At 34.7% G+C, this 14155-nt stretch overlaps 1 protein-coding gene across 2 annotated transcripts in view; it reads left to right on the top strand.

Annotated features, from left to right (window-relative positions):
• Positions 1-2660, top strand: part of LYPLA1 (lysophospholipase 1) — a 50417-nt gene extending 47757 nt beyond the window's left edge. For both annotated transcript variants that reach the window (XM_058528713.1, XM_058528712.1), the window contains one exon: positions 912-2660. In XM_058528713.1, coding sequence (XP_058384696.1) covers positions 912-965 — 54 coding nt within the window. In that variant the 3' untranslated portion in view covers positions 966-2660. The remainder of the gene's footprint in view (positions 1-911) is intronic.
• The last annotated feature ends 11495 nt before the right edge of the window (positions 2661-14155 follow it).

Genomic DNA, 14155 nt, shown 5'->3' with positions numbered 1-14155 from the left:
GGTTTGGGGGTGAACTCAGGCATCTGTGTTTGTATGGATGTGTTTTTAAAATAACAGTTCATAGATGATTCTTTTGTGCAGTCACATTGGAGGACGCTGGACTGGACGATTAGGAGCAGAAGTGAGAAGAGGTAGAACGGTAGGAGGTGGTGTCATAGGAAGCTTTCAGGACTTGAGAGTGTTGTCAAATAGACCGCTTTCCTGCTGTGGCTTGCTTTTCTGTGTGACTAAATTATAAAGTTGAAGGTTCTCTGCATTGCTAATTTGTGGGTCTGTGAGGCTAAGCCTTGAAATACTAGAGATGATAGGAGGAAATGTGTTTGAGGGAAGTGAGATAACTGTGAGCCAGATGCAGGAGTCTTCTAGGAAAGTTTCTTCTGTAATAAATATTTGGTATATTCATTTTCATATCTTTCCAGGCCTATGTTAGGTATTTGTTCTCTTTCAAATGGTTGGTTATGAAAGGCACAAAATATTTTATGCTATGGATTTAGCATTTCATTCTAATAAGGGAATGTTAAAAGCTAGGCTTTTCCACTGATGCTTAGTTGACAGTAGTTGTATGCTTACTGAGACTTCTCGGTGTAGGTGTTGTCACTGCTGAAGCCCTTTCCGATCCCCTCACCCTCAATGTTTTATTCATTCAAGTATAGCAAAATGTAGACCATTGTCATGGGACTAGATAATAGATGGGAGCTATCATTTGAATGTACAATAATCATCATCATCGGAAATGTTCTGAAATTTCTATTGGAGTCTCATTTCTCTGCCACAACTTTTTATTTAATTGTAGTAGTAAAAATGTGGTTTCATCTTACCTATGCACACTACAGATTTATTTAGTGGTATTTTAGTGGGGATTTAATTTCTGATTTATGTAACTGCTTATTAAGTCACTTTATTCCAAACAGGAAATGATGGATATCAAGCAATTCATTGATAAACTCCTACCTCCAGTTGATTGACGTCATTAAGAGGCCTTGTGTAGAAGTACACACCAGCATCACTGTAGTAGAGTATGAACCTTTTCCTGTGCCCCATCTTGAAACTTCTAATGTTTGCAGTGTTAAAATGTTTTGCAAATACACACCAATGACACAGACTAGATAATATCTACTCGTGGGAAATTTGTGATCTTTTAAGTTTCTATACATGTATTTGTATAATATGATCCAGAATATACTAGTATTAAAGTAGCTGAAGCAGCTAGCTTCTTTTTCCCACATGTAATTCAGCAAAATAATAAAATACTGCAACCAGATTTTTATTACATCATATGAAAATTATTAGTATGCTTAATGAAAATTTGTTCAGGTATAAATGAGCAGTTAAGCTATAAACAATTTGTGCATGCTGTGACTCAGTATATGGACTTATTCCAAAATTACTCAGTCACCATGCAGTATCTGTATTTTTATATATGTATTCATATATACTTAACGGTTGTAATACATCAGAATGAGATGTTATTACATTATTCCTAATAATAGGGATAATGCTTCTAAGTATCAATAAAGAAGAATATTGCTCTCTTCAATTAATGACCCTTTTATATTGGGGACCAGGCTTTTCTTTCCCTGTTATCATTTCTATTTAAATTTTTTTCCTCTCTAGAAAAGAAATGTGCTCTTTCTTCTTTTTCATCCTTCATAACAGACCACATATTGCCTCCTTGCCATAGACATCTGCTGTCAATACATACTGTAATTTGACATTCTGAATCACAGACACGGTGATATTTAAAATGTATTTATACTTATATAAAGAAATCAGACATCACTTCAAACTTCCTACACTACTTTCTTAAACTCTACTTTAGTCCAAAGTTAGACCTATTTAGTTATCAGAATCTTCAGTCCAGGTAACAGGAATAATTCTGTGGTTGTATTTTTCTGTAATTAACTGAAAGAATAATTAGCTCATATTCTAGTATGTTCTGGAATATTTAAGACTGATCTTAAAAACTGTTAATTTCTAAGATGATTCTCCTTGTAGCATGGAGTTTTAGTTTACTTATTTTGTACATAGGTTTGAAACCAACTACTGTAGGAAATGAGCAATCCATTGGAAAAATTTGCTTTATTTTTATCTGCCAGTGGACTTATTTGAAATTTTCACTTTAGTCAGATGATTTTTTTAAATTAATTTTTGTGCGAACATGAGTAGCAATTATTTGATTTTAAATAAAATTTTTCAGATTATTGGTAAAAATTATATGAAAAATTAATGTGTAATAAAGGTTAGTCAGAACTCAATATATATGGTGTAGTTACCACACAGTTTAATATGTAGCAAAAATGTACACTTGATATTTCTGAACTGTTGTTAATTTTTCTGCTGTATTCCAACTGACTAAAACAATGTTAGGAATGCTTCTTTATAAATGGGTGCTAATTGATAATGGAAATAATTTACTAATGGACTATATAGAATGTTAATAATGAAGCCATATGTTTATGTCTGGATTTAAAATTTTTAAACAATCATTTATTAAGTCATGTTGCTTTACCTTGAAGAATATAAACTGTTGTTTCAGTATACAAATCAGCAAGATCTAATTTATGGCAAGAAATATTCCGTTGAAATGTTGTGCTGTAATGTGGGGAAAATGTAAATCTTTTTCACAGTTTCTATCAATGTGAAATAAAATTTAATTCTGACTTTTCTGTGACTGCTTTTTTGAATATTATTTTTAACATTTGGCTTTGCCTTTGAATGGCTTTCTCTAACGAAAAGGAGGAAAATGACAGTGTAATCACAAGAATGTACATTCAGAGAGAAATTTTGACAATGGCGTGGTTGGCCTGGAATGGAACCAGGCATGAGAAAAGCTTCTCTTGTTACTCAATTTTAATAAGCTAAAAAAAAAAATTCTTAAATTTGGTTTTCAGTGTTTCTAACCTATTTAATAAGTTTTGTTTAGGGTTTCCTTTGTCTCTTCCTTTTACGTAGTATTCATGGGATTGTTAAATTAGTGTCATAAATCAGTTACCCAAATAGTTTTTTCTCCTTTTATTGCACTGTTGACTTCTAACTTTTCCCAGTAAAGGAACTCTTTCTGTTCTGTTTCTTCAGCAGTCCTTCAGTTTCTGCTTTTGAATAAAGTGGCCAGCTCACCTTTTTGTGAGGCTGCTTGTTCTATTTTTGGACAGCCCTAATAGTGAGAGCATTCTGTACCAAAATACTGCCTCCCACTTCAGCTCTTTCTGAGATTTATCCTTCACAGCAGCACCTTATTTCATAATAATCTTTTATTTTATCATTCTTTTTAAACTATTGTGTTTATAGTTAGATGTGGTCAGAGTGTGGTGTTGTTAATATCTATTGACAAATAACAACAGTGTTTTATATATAGATAAATAATTGGGAAATTTGCCCACTATTGCAGTCACTGTACTAAGTATTTTATATCTTTTTTTTTTTTTCCTGAGGGAGGTTTGCCCTGAGCTAACATCTATTGCCAATCTTCCTCTTTTTGCTTGAGGAAGATTGGCCCTGAGCTAACATCTGTGCAAATCTTCCTCTATTTTGTATGTTGGTCGCTGCCACAGCATGGCTGATGAATGGCGTAGGTCCGCACCCAGGACTGGAACCTGGGCCGCTGAAGCAGAGTGCGCAAATTCAACTTCTAGGCCACAGGGCCGGCCCCAACATTTTATATCTTTTATTCATATAATCCTCACATCAACTTTATCTTCATTTTACAGAAGAGGAAACTGATATCTAGAAAAATGGTTACAGAGGTATTATGTGTCAGTCAGGATTCAAAACGATATGCCTAATTCTGTGGTCTACTATCTTGCTTTATGTCCCTGTGAGGTAATTTAAACGCATTGATTGATTGATTGGTTGATTGTGAGGAAGATCAGCCCTGAGCTAACATCCATGCTAATCCTCCTCTTTTTGCTGAGGGAAACCGGCTCTGAGCTAACATCTATTGCCAATCCTCCTCCTTTTTTTTTTTTCCCCAAAGCCCCAGTAGATAGCTGTATGTCATAGTTGCACATCCTTTTAGTTGCTGTTTGTGGGACGCAGCCTCAGCATGGCCAGAGAAGTGGTGCGTCGGTGCGTGCCTGGGATCCCAATCCGGGCCGCCAGTAGTGGAGTGCGCGCACTTAACGCTAAGCCACGAGGCCGGCCCTAAATGCTTTTAAACATAAACTTTTATTTGGCATTATTCAAAACACCTAGAAATGCCGAATAAACTGGTAAAAATCAACTTACAATAAGAAATTGCAATCTCCAGTGCCCAGAGAGAACCAAAAAAGAAACTAAAAACCCACATGGGGCTCAGAAAGTAACTCACCATTATAAAGCCAGGACGCTTTTAGGGGCTGCACTTTTTGGCACAAGGTGAACTAGAAAACAAATCTGACTCCCCAGGAAGGGAAAGAGAAGCCTGTCTATTTTGGCCTTGGCTCTGGATTGAGAGAGAAGGGAGCTCTTCCCTTGAAATTGTTTAACCAGGAACTTGTCCTCATATATATTTGGATTTTGAATTTATACTATTTATATGGCCTGGAAATACATAAGCTTAGAAGGTAACATCAAGAATTTCCTTGGACTGGCTCTGCCCCTCAGACACCTGGAAGAGGCAAATTCTTTATGGAGAGTGACATCCTCAACCTAGGCTGCATAAATTTAGCCCTGTCAAAAGTGAGGCCAACATCCCCAAAGTCCAAACCACATGAGGGAACACTCTACCTGCCACAAATGAATGGCAGGTGACACAAAAGATAAAAGGATCATTAGACTCAGGAACTTAAAGAGATAGTATTAGAGTGTTAAACCAATCAGAGACAAAAGAAGCAAATGAAAACGTAACAGTATCAGAAAATGCAGATTTGAAAAAAAATTTCTAGGAATGAAAAATAGCCACTCAAGTGAAAAATTTTAATGGAGAAGCATTCATGACAGTAAACTATTTGAAACAACTTAATGTGGAATAAAAGTGGACTAGCTGAATAAACTATCATACATCTATGCAATGGAATTTTATACAGCTATAGAAAAGGAATGAGGATGTATTAATTTGGAAGGGATTTAGAATACATTATTGATGAAAAAAACTGAAAGGGGTGGAGGAAGTAAGACCATATATTTGACTTGGCTAGAATTTGCATTAAAAAAACGCAAAATGCTAGAAAGATTCTGAACAATCTAATAGAAGTGGTGATAGAGCATGAAGGAGGAAGAAATGAGGTGGGTAAGGACAGGAGGTGAGCAAGCCTGCCCTGGGTATACTTTTATAATTCAGATTTTTTGTGTGTGGTAAAATATAACAAAAGTTACCACTTTAACCATTTTAAGTGTACAGTTCAGTGGCATTAATTACATTTCACATTGTTTTGCAACCGTCACCATCATCCATTTCCAGAACTTTATCAGCTCCCAAACTGAAACCCTGTACTTTTTATTCTTCAGATTTTGAATTGTGTTATATTATGACCTACAAAAAAATATTCAAATGGATAAGTTAAACTGCATATTAGACACAACAGAATTGTGTCTGAAATTATGTGTGAAAGAAAGCTCTGAGGAATTTACTCAAGAAATCCCAGCAAGCAAAAAGGAGGGTAAGAGACTAGAAAAATAAAATTAAGAGGTCCAATATAAAGTTTAATGGAAGTTGCAGAAGGAGAGAACAGAATGGAAGAGAAGCAATATTTGAAGACAGAACGGCTGAAATTTTTCCAGACTTCAGGAAAGATAAGAAACCTCAGATTCAGGAAGCAAAATGAGTTACTAACAGGATAAATAAACTAAATCTCTAAAGAGGCAGACAATTCATGGTGACAAGCAAAACTGAACATCACAGAAAAAGATCTTAATAGCACCTAGAGAAAGCCTACTTAAACTGTCACACAGTATGGGGGCCAGCCTGGTGGCACAGTGGTTAAGTTTGCACGTTCTGCTTTGACAGCCCAGGGTTTGCTGGTTGGGATCCTGGGTGCGGACCTACTCACTGCTCATCAAGCCATGCTGAGGTGGTGTCCCACATAGAAGAGCTACAACTCCACAACTGATATACTGGGGCTTTGGGGAGAAAAAAAGACAAAGAGGAAGGCTGGCAACAGATGTTAGCGCAGGGCCAATCTTCCTCAAAAAGAAAAAAAAACTCACACAGTACACTTGAGAAAAACAAAACCAGAGGTCACAAGATAATGGAATAATATCACAGTTAGAAAATGGCAATTTGGAACTTTCTACATAGGTAAACTCACTTAAGAATGAGGGCAAAAGAAAACTTTTTTTTTTCCCTGAGAAAGATTCACCCTGAGCTAACATCTATGCCAGTCTTCCTCTATTTTATATGTGGGTCACTGCCGCCGACAAGTGGTGTTGGTCTGCGCCTGGGAACCAAACCTGGGCCACCAAAGCGGAGCACGCCAAACTTAACCACAAGACCACTGGGGCTGGCCCAAAAGAAAACCATTTTTAAAATAAACAGAATGATTATAAGAAAAAGAATACTGACAGAACTTTAAAAGATGTTCTTTCAGAAGAAGAAAAATGAGCCAGAGGAAAGGAGAGAGATAAAGAATGGGGACCAAAGATGATGGTAAAAATTTAGTAACTAAACAAGCATTAACTATAAAAATAATAATGCTGTTTTGGGAGCTGAAACACTGGATAAAGTACGTGCAAAAATCAACTGTATTTTATATACTAGCAATGAACACATGAAAATCAAAATTAAAAATAAATACTATTTACAATCACTCAAAAGAAAAGAATACTTAAGTGTAAATCTAACAAATCATGTACAGGATTTGGAGGTTGAAAACTACAAAATGCTGATGAAAGACATCAAAGAAGATCTGTGTTCATAGATTGGAGGACTCAATGTACTAAAGATGTTAATCCTCCTCAAATCGATAGAAAGTTTAATGCAATTCCTATTAGAGTCCCAGCTAGATTGTTGTAGCAATACCCAAGACTATTCTAAAATTTATATGGAAAGGCAAAGGAACTAAAATAGTTTAAACAATATTGAAAAGAAAGAAAGAGATCCATTGAATTTCAAGACTTATACAGTGACGGAAATCCAAACTATGTGGTATTGGCAGAGAGACACATAGATGAATTGAACAAAATAAAGCAGACATAGCCCTACACAAGTGCGAGCAAGTGATTTTTGACAAAGGTACAAAAGTAACTCAATGGAGGAATGATTGTCTTTCAGCAGATGGTGCTGGAGCAATTGGATATCCATAGGCCAAAAAAAATGAACCTCAACCTAAACCTCATATTTATACAGACATTAACTGAAGATGGATCATAGGTTTAAATGTCAAATAGAAAACTATAAAACTTATAGGAGAAAAAATTTAAGATCGAGGGCTTGAAGTCTTTCTAAATAAAACAGCAAAAGTATAATCCCTAAAAGAAAAAAAATTAAATAACAACCAAAAGTAATATCCTAAAAAGTAATATGGCTTATCCTGTATTAGTATCAGGTAAAATAAACTTTAAGGCAGTGAACACACATCCACACAAAAATTTGTACACAAATGTTCATAGCAGCATTATTCATAATAGTCAAAATGAGGAAAGAACCCAAATGTCCATAACTGATGAATGGATAAATAAAATGTGGTATATCCATACAATAGAATAGTAGTCAGCTACAAAAAGCAATATTACAACATGGGTGAATCTTGTAAACATTATGCTAAAGAAGCCAGTTACAAATGACTTCATACTGTATAATTACTTTTATATGAAAGACCAGAATAGACAAATCTATAGAGGAAGTAGATTGCCTAGGGCTGAGAGAGTAGTGGTGGTAGTAATGGGGTGTGACTGCTAATGGGTCTGGGAATCCTTTTAGAGGGAATGAAAATGTTCTAAAATAAGACTGATGGTTGTACAACTCTGTCACTGTACAAAACTATGGAATTTTACACTTTAAATTGGGTGAATCGTATGTGGGTTAATTATTTCTAAATAAAGCTGTTTTTAAAAATAGACTTTAATGCAAAGGGTATTATTAGCGATAAAAATGATCACTACATCATGATAAGAGTGGTGATTCTCCAGGAAGATATGCTAGTCTTAAACACATATGTACTCAATATAGTCTCAAAATATGTAAAACACAAATGACAGTGACATGAGTGAAAGAGGTGGAGTAGGGAATTCCAAGGGCCTGTTCCTCCACAGAAACATCAAAAAACTGGCAAAAACTATCAGAATCAGCTTTATGGAACTCTGGAAAATAGTCAAAGGTTTACAGCAACCAAGTGAATGCTTAATCAAGAAAAAAAATGACAACCCAGTAGGAAAGCTTTGTGCCATTTTAACTTACTCTTGCTTAACTCCCCCCTCCTAGGCATGGTGATGGTCTTGAAGATGGCAATCCACATTCTCAGTGTAGACTCCAGATACAGTCACGCACCATATAACAACGTTTCAGTCAACAACGGACCATATATACTGAGTGGTCCCATAAGATTGGTACTATATAGCCTAGGTTTGTGCTAGCCTATACCATCTAGGTTTGTGTAAGTACACTATATGATGTTCATGCAATGATGAAATTGCATAATAACACATTTCTCAAAATGTATCCCCATCGTTAAGCAATGTATGACTGTATTGGAGAGAGCAAAGCAGATCTTGTTTTCAAAGAATTGTGGTTGTTTCTTAGGTGGCTCCTTGAAGGACTAACATAAAGGGTGTGCCTTTATTCTAGAACTTAGAACTAATTTAGAACTCTCAGGTTGGAGAAGTACCTACATGCAGGATGTTGCTCAAAAATATTTAAAGGCAAATGAACCCTGCCACTGCCACCTGAGGCAAAGGATATAAGTTGGGGCAAATAACAGAAACACTGAAAAGCCTGAGAAGAAAGGCAGGGGAGTGAGATGCTCTGGGGAATAAAGTCTTTGAAAAGCTTCCACATATTCCTGGAAATTTAGAAGGCCATGTGCATGTACAGGGCAGGGTTCATGCTCAAAAAGACCTGAGAAGGCTCTTAACTCTCACCTCTGGCTGATCTTGAAGCTCCAGGCAAGCAAGATGTGAAAGTAAAGGCAGGCTTCCAAGCTTCCCAGTTGAATGTTCAAGGCATGCCCCAACACACACAGAGCCCAGCTGCAAAGACTGAGAGTTTTTTTGTTTTTGTTATTGTTTCTTTGTCTCCAGGCATTTAAAGGAAATCTCTCTCAAATTACTAGCTGGACACTAAACTAAAAAAACAGACTTAGTGACCACACATGACAATGAATATAGTCTTTACCAAAAAGAGTTTAGAAAATTCACTAAACAAAAACAAACTTAAAAAGAAAAAACACTATAACCCTCAAGAAACAGCAACAACTCTGATTTCCAGAGTTACTATATTATAATTTTCAAAATGCCTGGTTTTTAACAAAAAATAAATAAAAAGCAGGTAAAGAAACAAGGAACTCTAGCCTATTAACAGGATATAAAAGAAATGAAGATAAACTGTTGCTGAAGAAGCTCAGACACTGAACTGACTAGATAAAGACCTGAAATCAACCCTCTTAAATATGATCAAAGAACTAAAGTAAACCATGGGCAAAAAATTAAAAGAAACCAGGAGAATAATATCTAAATATCAATAGAGAATATTGATAAATAGATAAAAATTATAAAAGGTATGAAATAGATATCTGGAGCTGAAAGAACAATAATTGAAACAAAAATTCACTAGAGGGAATCTACAGCAGAGTGGAGCAGGCAGAAGAATCAGCAGACTTGAAGATAGGACAACTGAAATTATCCAGTCTGAGGAGCAGAAATAAAAAAGAAGGAATGAAGAAAAATGAACAGAGCCTAAGAAATTGGTGGAAAACCATCAAGTATACCAATATACACATCATGGGAGTCCTAGAAGGAGAAAAGAGAAGGGCAGAAACAAATATTGAAGAAATAATGGCAACCCCCCCCAAAATTTGGTGAAAGATATGAATCTACACATCCAAGAAGCTTAATGAACTCAAAGTAGAATAAACTCAAAGATATCCACACTGAGCCAATTGAAATCAAACTGTCAAAAGACAAAGAGAGAATCTGGAAAGCAGCAAGAGTGAAGCAACTCATCATGTCCAAGTTTCCTCCATAAAATTAACAGCTGATTTCTCAGCAGAAATTATGGAGGCCAATAAGCAGTTGACTGTTATATTTAATATGTTGAAAGAAAAAAAAATGTCAAACAATTCTATGTCTGGCAAAACTATACTTCAAAAATGGAGAAATTAAGACATTCAAAGATAAACAAAAGCTAAAGGAATTCAATGCTAGTAGACCTGCCGTATTAGAAATGCTTCAGGCTGAAATGAAAGGAGACTAGACAGTCACTTGAAGCCATAAAGTCACTTGAAGAAATAAAGAACACTTAAAGGTACTTACATATTATACAAATATAAACACCAGTATTATTGTATTTTTGGCTTGTGACTCCTTTTTTTTCCCTACATGATTTAAAAGACAAATGCATATTAAATTAGTTATAAATCTATATCACTGGGCACACATTTTGTAAAGAAAATAACTTAAAAATATGCAGAAAAGGAAATGAGAATGGAGTAAAAATATTATACTACAAAAAATCAATCACAAAAGAAGGCAGTAATGGAGGAATTGAGGAACAAAAAAAGTGTAAGACATAGAAAACAAGCAGCAAAATGGCAAAGTAAGTCCTTATCAGTAATTACCTTAAATTAAATAGATTAAACTATTCAATTAAAAGGCAGAGACAGGTAGAATGGATTTTAAAAAAAGAGATACAACTATATGATGTCTATCAGAGACTCACTTTAGATCCAAAGACATAAATAGGTTGAAAGCAAAAGGATGGAAAAAGACGTTTCATGCAAATAGTAACTGAAAGAGAGCTGAGTGGCTATTGCAGTATAAGACAAAATAGATTTCAAGTCAAAAATTGCTACAAAAGAAAAAGGATATTATATATTGATAAAATGGTCAATCCATCAAGAAGATATAGCAATCATAAACATATATGCACCTTACAACAGAGCCCCAATATATATGAAGCAAAAACTGACACAATTTTAAGGTAGAAATGGACAGTTCTACAATAATAATTGGAGACTTCAATATACACCACTTTCAATAATGGATAGAACAACTAGCCAGAAGATTAATAGGAAAAAGAGGACTTGAACAACACTATAAACCAACTAGACCTAACAGACATATACAGTACACTTTACCGAACAACAAAAGAATAACTTTCTTCCCAAGTACACATGGAACATTCTCCAGGATAACCACATGTTGGGCAAAATAAGTCTCAATAAATTTTAAAAGATTGAAATCATATGAAGTATCTTTCCAACCACAATGGAATAAAGCTAGGTATAAATAACAGGAAAAAAAAGGAAAATTCACAAATGTATGGATATTAAATAACACACTCTCATACAATAAAAGGGTCAAAAATGAATCACAAGAGAACTTAGAAAATATTTTGAGACAAATGAAAACAAAAACACAACATTGCAAAACTATGGAATGCAGTGACTACAGTGGTCAGAAGGTAATTTGCAGCAGTAAATACCTACATTAAAAAAGAAGAAATATCTTACATTAAAAATGTAACTTCATATTTTAAGGAATTGAATAAAGACAAGCAAACTAAATTCAAAGCTATCAGAAGGAAATAGTAAGATTAGATTAGATGTAAATGAAATTCAAAATTAGAAAACCAATAGAACTGACTATGTCAGAAGTTGGTTCTTTGAGAAGAACAAAAAAATTGACAAAACTTTAGCTACACTGACTAAGAAAAAAAAGAAGTGTCAAATTACTAAAATGAGAAATTGAAGTGGCGGGATTACTACCAACCTTACAGAAATAAAAATAACTATAAGAGAATATTATGAAAAATTGTGTATCAAAAAATTAGATAATCTAGGTGAAATGAACAAATTCCTAGAAACATACAAACTGCTAAAACTGACTTGAGAAGAAATAGAAAATCTGGACAGACCTATAAGAGATTGGATTGAATGAGTAACCAAAACCTCCCAACAAAGAAAAGCCCAAGACCAGATGGCTTCACTGGTGAATTCTACCAAACATTTAAAGAATTAACACTAATCCTTCTCAACTCTTTAAAAATAGAAGAGGTGGGGCCGGCCCCATGGCTTAGCAGTTAAGTGCACGCACTCCGCTACTGGCGGCCCGGGTTCAGATCCCGGGTGCGCACCGACGCACTGCTTCTCCAGCCATGCTGAGGCCGCGTCCCACATACAGCAACTAGAAAGATATGCAGCTATGACATACAACTATCTCCCGGGGCTTTGGGGGGAAAAATAAATAAATAAAATTATAAAAAAAAAATAGAAGAGGATGTCACATTTCCTGATGCCTTCTATGAGGCTAGTATTACCCAGATATCAAAGCCACTCAAAGACAACTATAGACCAATATTCTTTATTAGCATAGATACAAAAATCTTAAACAAAATACTAGGAAATCATATCCAGGATCATATTAAAACGATTATATACTATGACCAAGTGGATTTATATCAGGAATGCAAGAGTGGTTCAACATATGGAAATCAATCAATATAATCCACCATATTAACAGAATGAAGAAAAAATGTGACATGATCATCTCAACTGACACAGAAAAAGCACTTGACAAAATCCAACAACTGTTGATGATAAAAATGCTGATAAACTAGGAATAGAAGGAAACTTCCTCCACATGATAAAAGGCATCTGTAAAAACCCCACAGCTAACATCATACTCAATGGTGAAAGACTGAAAGCTTTCCCTCTAATATCAAGAACAAGAGAATGATTCCTGCTTTCACTATTCTATTCAACATTGTATTAGAAGTTCTAGCCAGAGCAATTAAGCAGGAAAAAAAAAAAAGGTATTCAAATTGGAAAGAAAGAAACAAAATACTTTCTCTGAAAAAATGATCTTATTATGTGGAAAATCCTAAAGAATCAAGAAAAAAATTAGAGCTAATCAACTCAGCAAATTTTGTGGGATACAGATCAAATACAAGGATAAATTGTATTTGTAAACACTAGCAATGAACAATTTGAATAGGAAATTAAGAAAACAAATCCATTTTCAATAGTATTCAAAAAAATAAAATACCTAGGAATAAATTTAACCAAGGAGGTAAAAGATTTGTATACTGAAAACTACAAAATACTGTGGAAAGAAATTAAAGTATATCTAAATAAATGGAAGGACATTCCATTTTTATGAATTGGAAGACTTAATTTTGTTAAAATGGCAAAGGTAAATCTTCACAACCTTGGATTTGGCAATGGTTTCTTAGATACGACACCTAAATTACAAGCAACAAAAGAAAACAGATAAACTGGACTTGGATAAAATTAAATAGGGTTGCACATCAAAGACAAACCACAGAATAAGAAAGAACATTTGCAAATCATATCTGATAAGAGTTAGTATCCAGAACATACAAAAAACTCTTAAACTTCAACAACAAAAAGACAACCAGGTTAAAGATTGGGCAAAGGAACTGAATAGACATTTCTCCAGATGTACAAATGGGCAACAAGCACATTAAAATATGCTTGACACCAACTATAAGGATGGGCAGCTATGACATACAACTATCTACTGGGGCTTTGGGGGTGAAAAATAAAATAAATAAAATTAAAAAAAAATATGATTGACACAATTAGTCACTAGGGAAATGCAATTAAAACCACAACGAGATACCATTTCACAGTCACTAGGATGGTTAGAATAAATGTATGGGTAAAAACAAGTGTTGGCAAGGATGTGGAGAAATGGGAACCCTAGTATATTTCTGGTGGGAATGTAAAATGGTACAGCTGCTGTGGAAAACAGATTGGCAGTTCTTCAAAATTAAATAATTGCCATATGACCTAGCAACCCACTCCTAGGTACATAATGAAAAAAATTGAAAATGGGTGTTCACACAAAACTTTGTACAGAAATATTCATAGCAGCACTATTCACAAGAGGGAAAAGGTAGAATAGTGAAAGGTAAGTGGAAGCAATCCACGTGTCCGTCCATCAACTGATGAATGAATAAAATGTGGTATATCCATACAATGCAATATTATTCAGCCATAAAATAGAATGAAATACTGATACATGCTACAACATACATAAACCTTGAAAACATTATGCTAAGTGA

The sequence above is a fragment of the Diceros bicornis genome, chromosome 33, assembly GCF_020826845.1.
Source record: "Diceros bicornis minor isolate mBicDic1 chromosome 33, mDicBic1.mat.cur, whole genome shotgun sequence".
Classification (NCBI taxonomy): Eukaryota; Metazoa; Chordata; class Mammalia; order Perissodactyla; family Rhinocerotidae; genus Diceros; species Diceros bicornis.
This window is presented reverse-complemented; position numbering and strand designations above follow the sequence as displayed.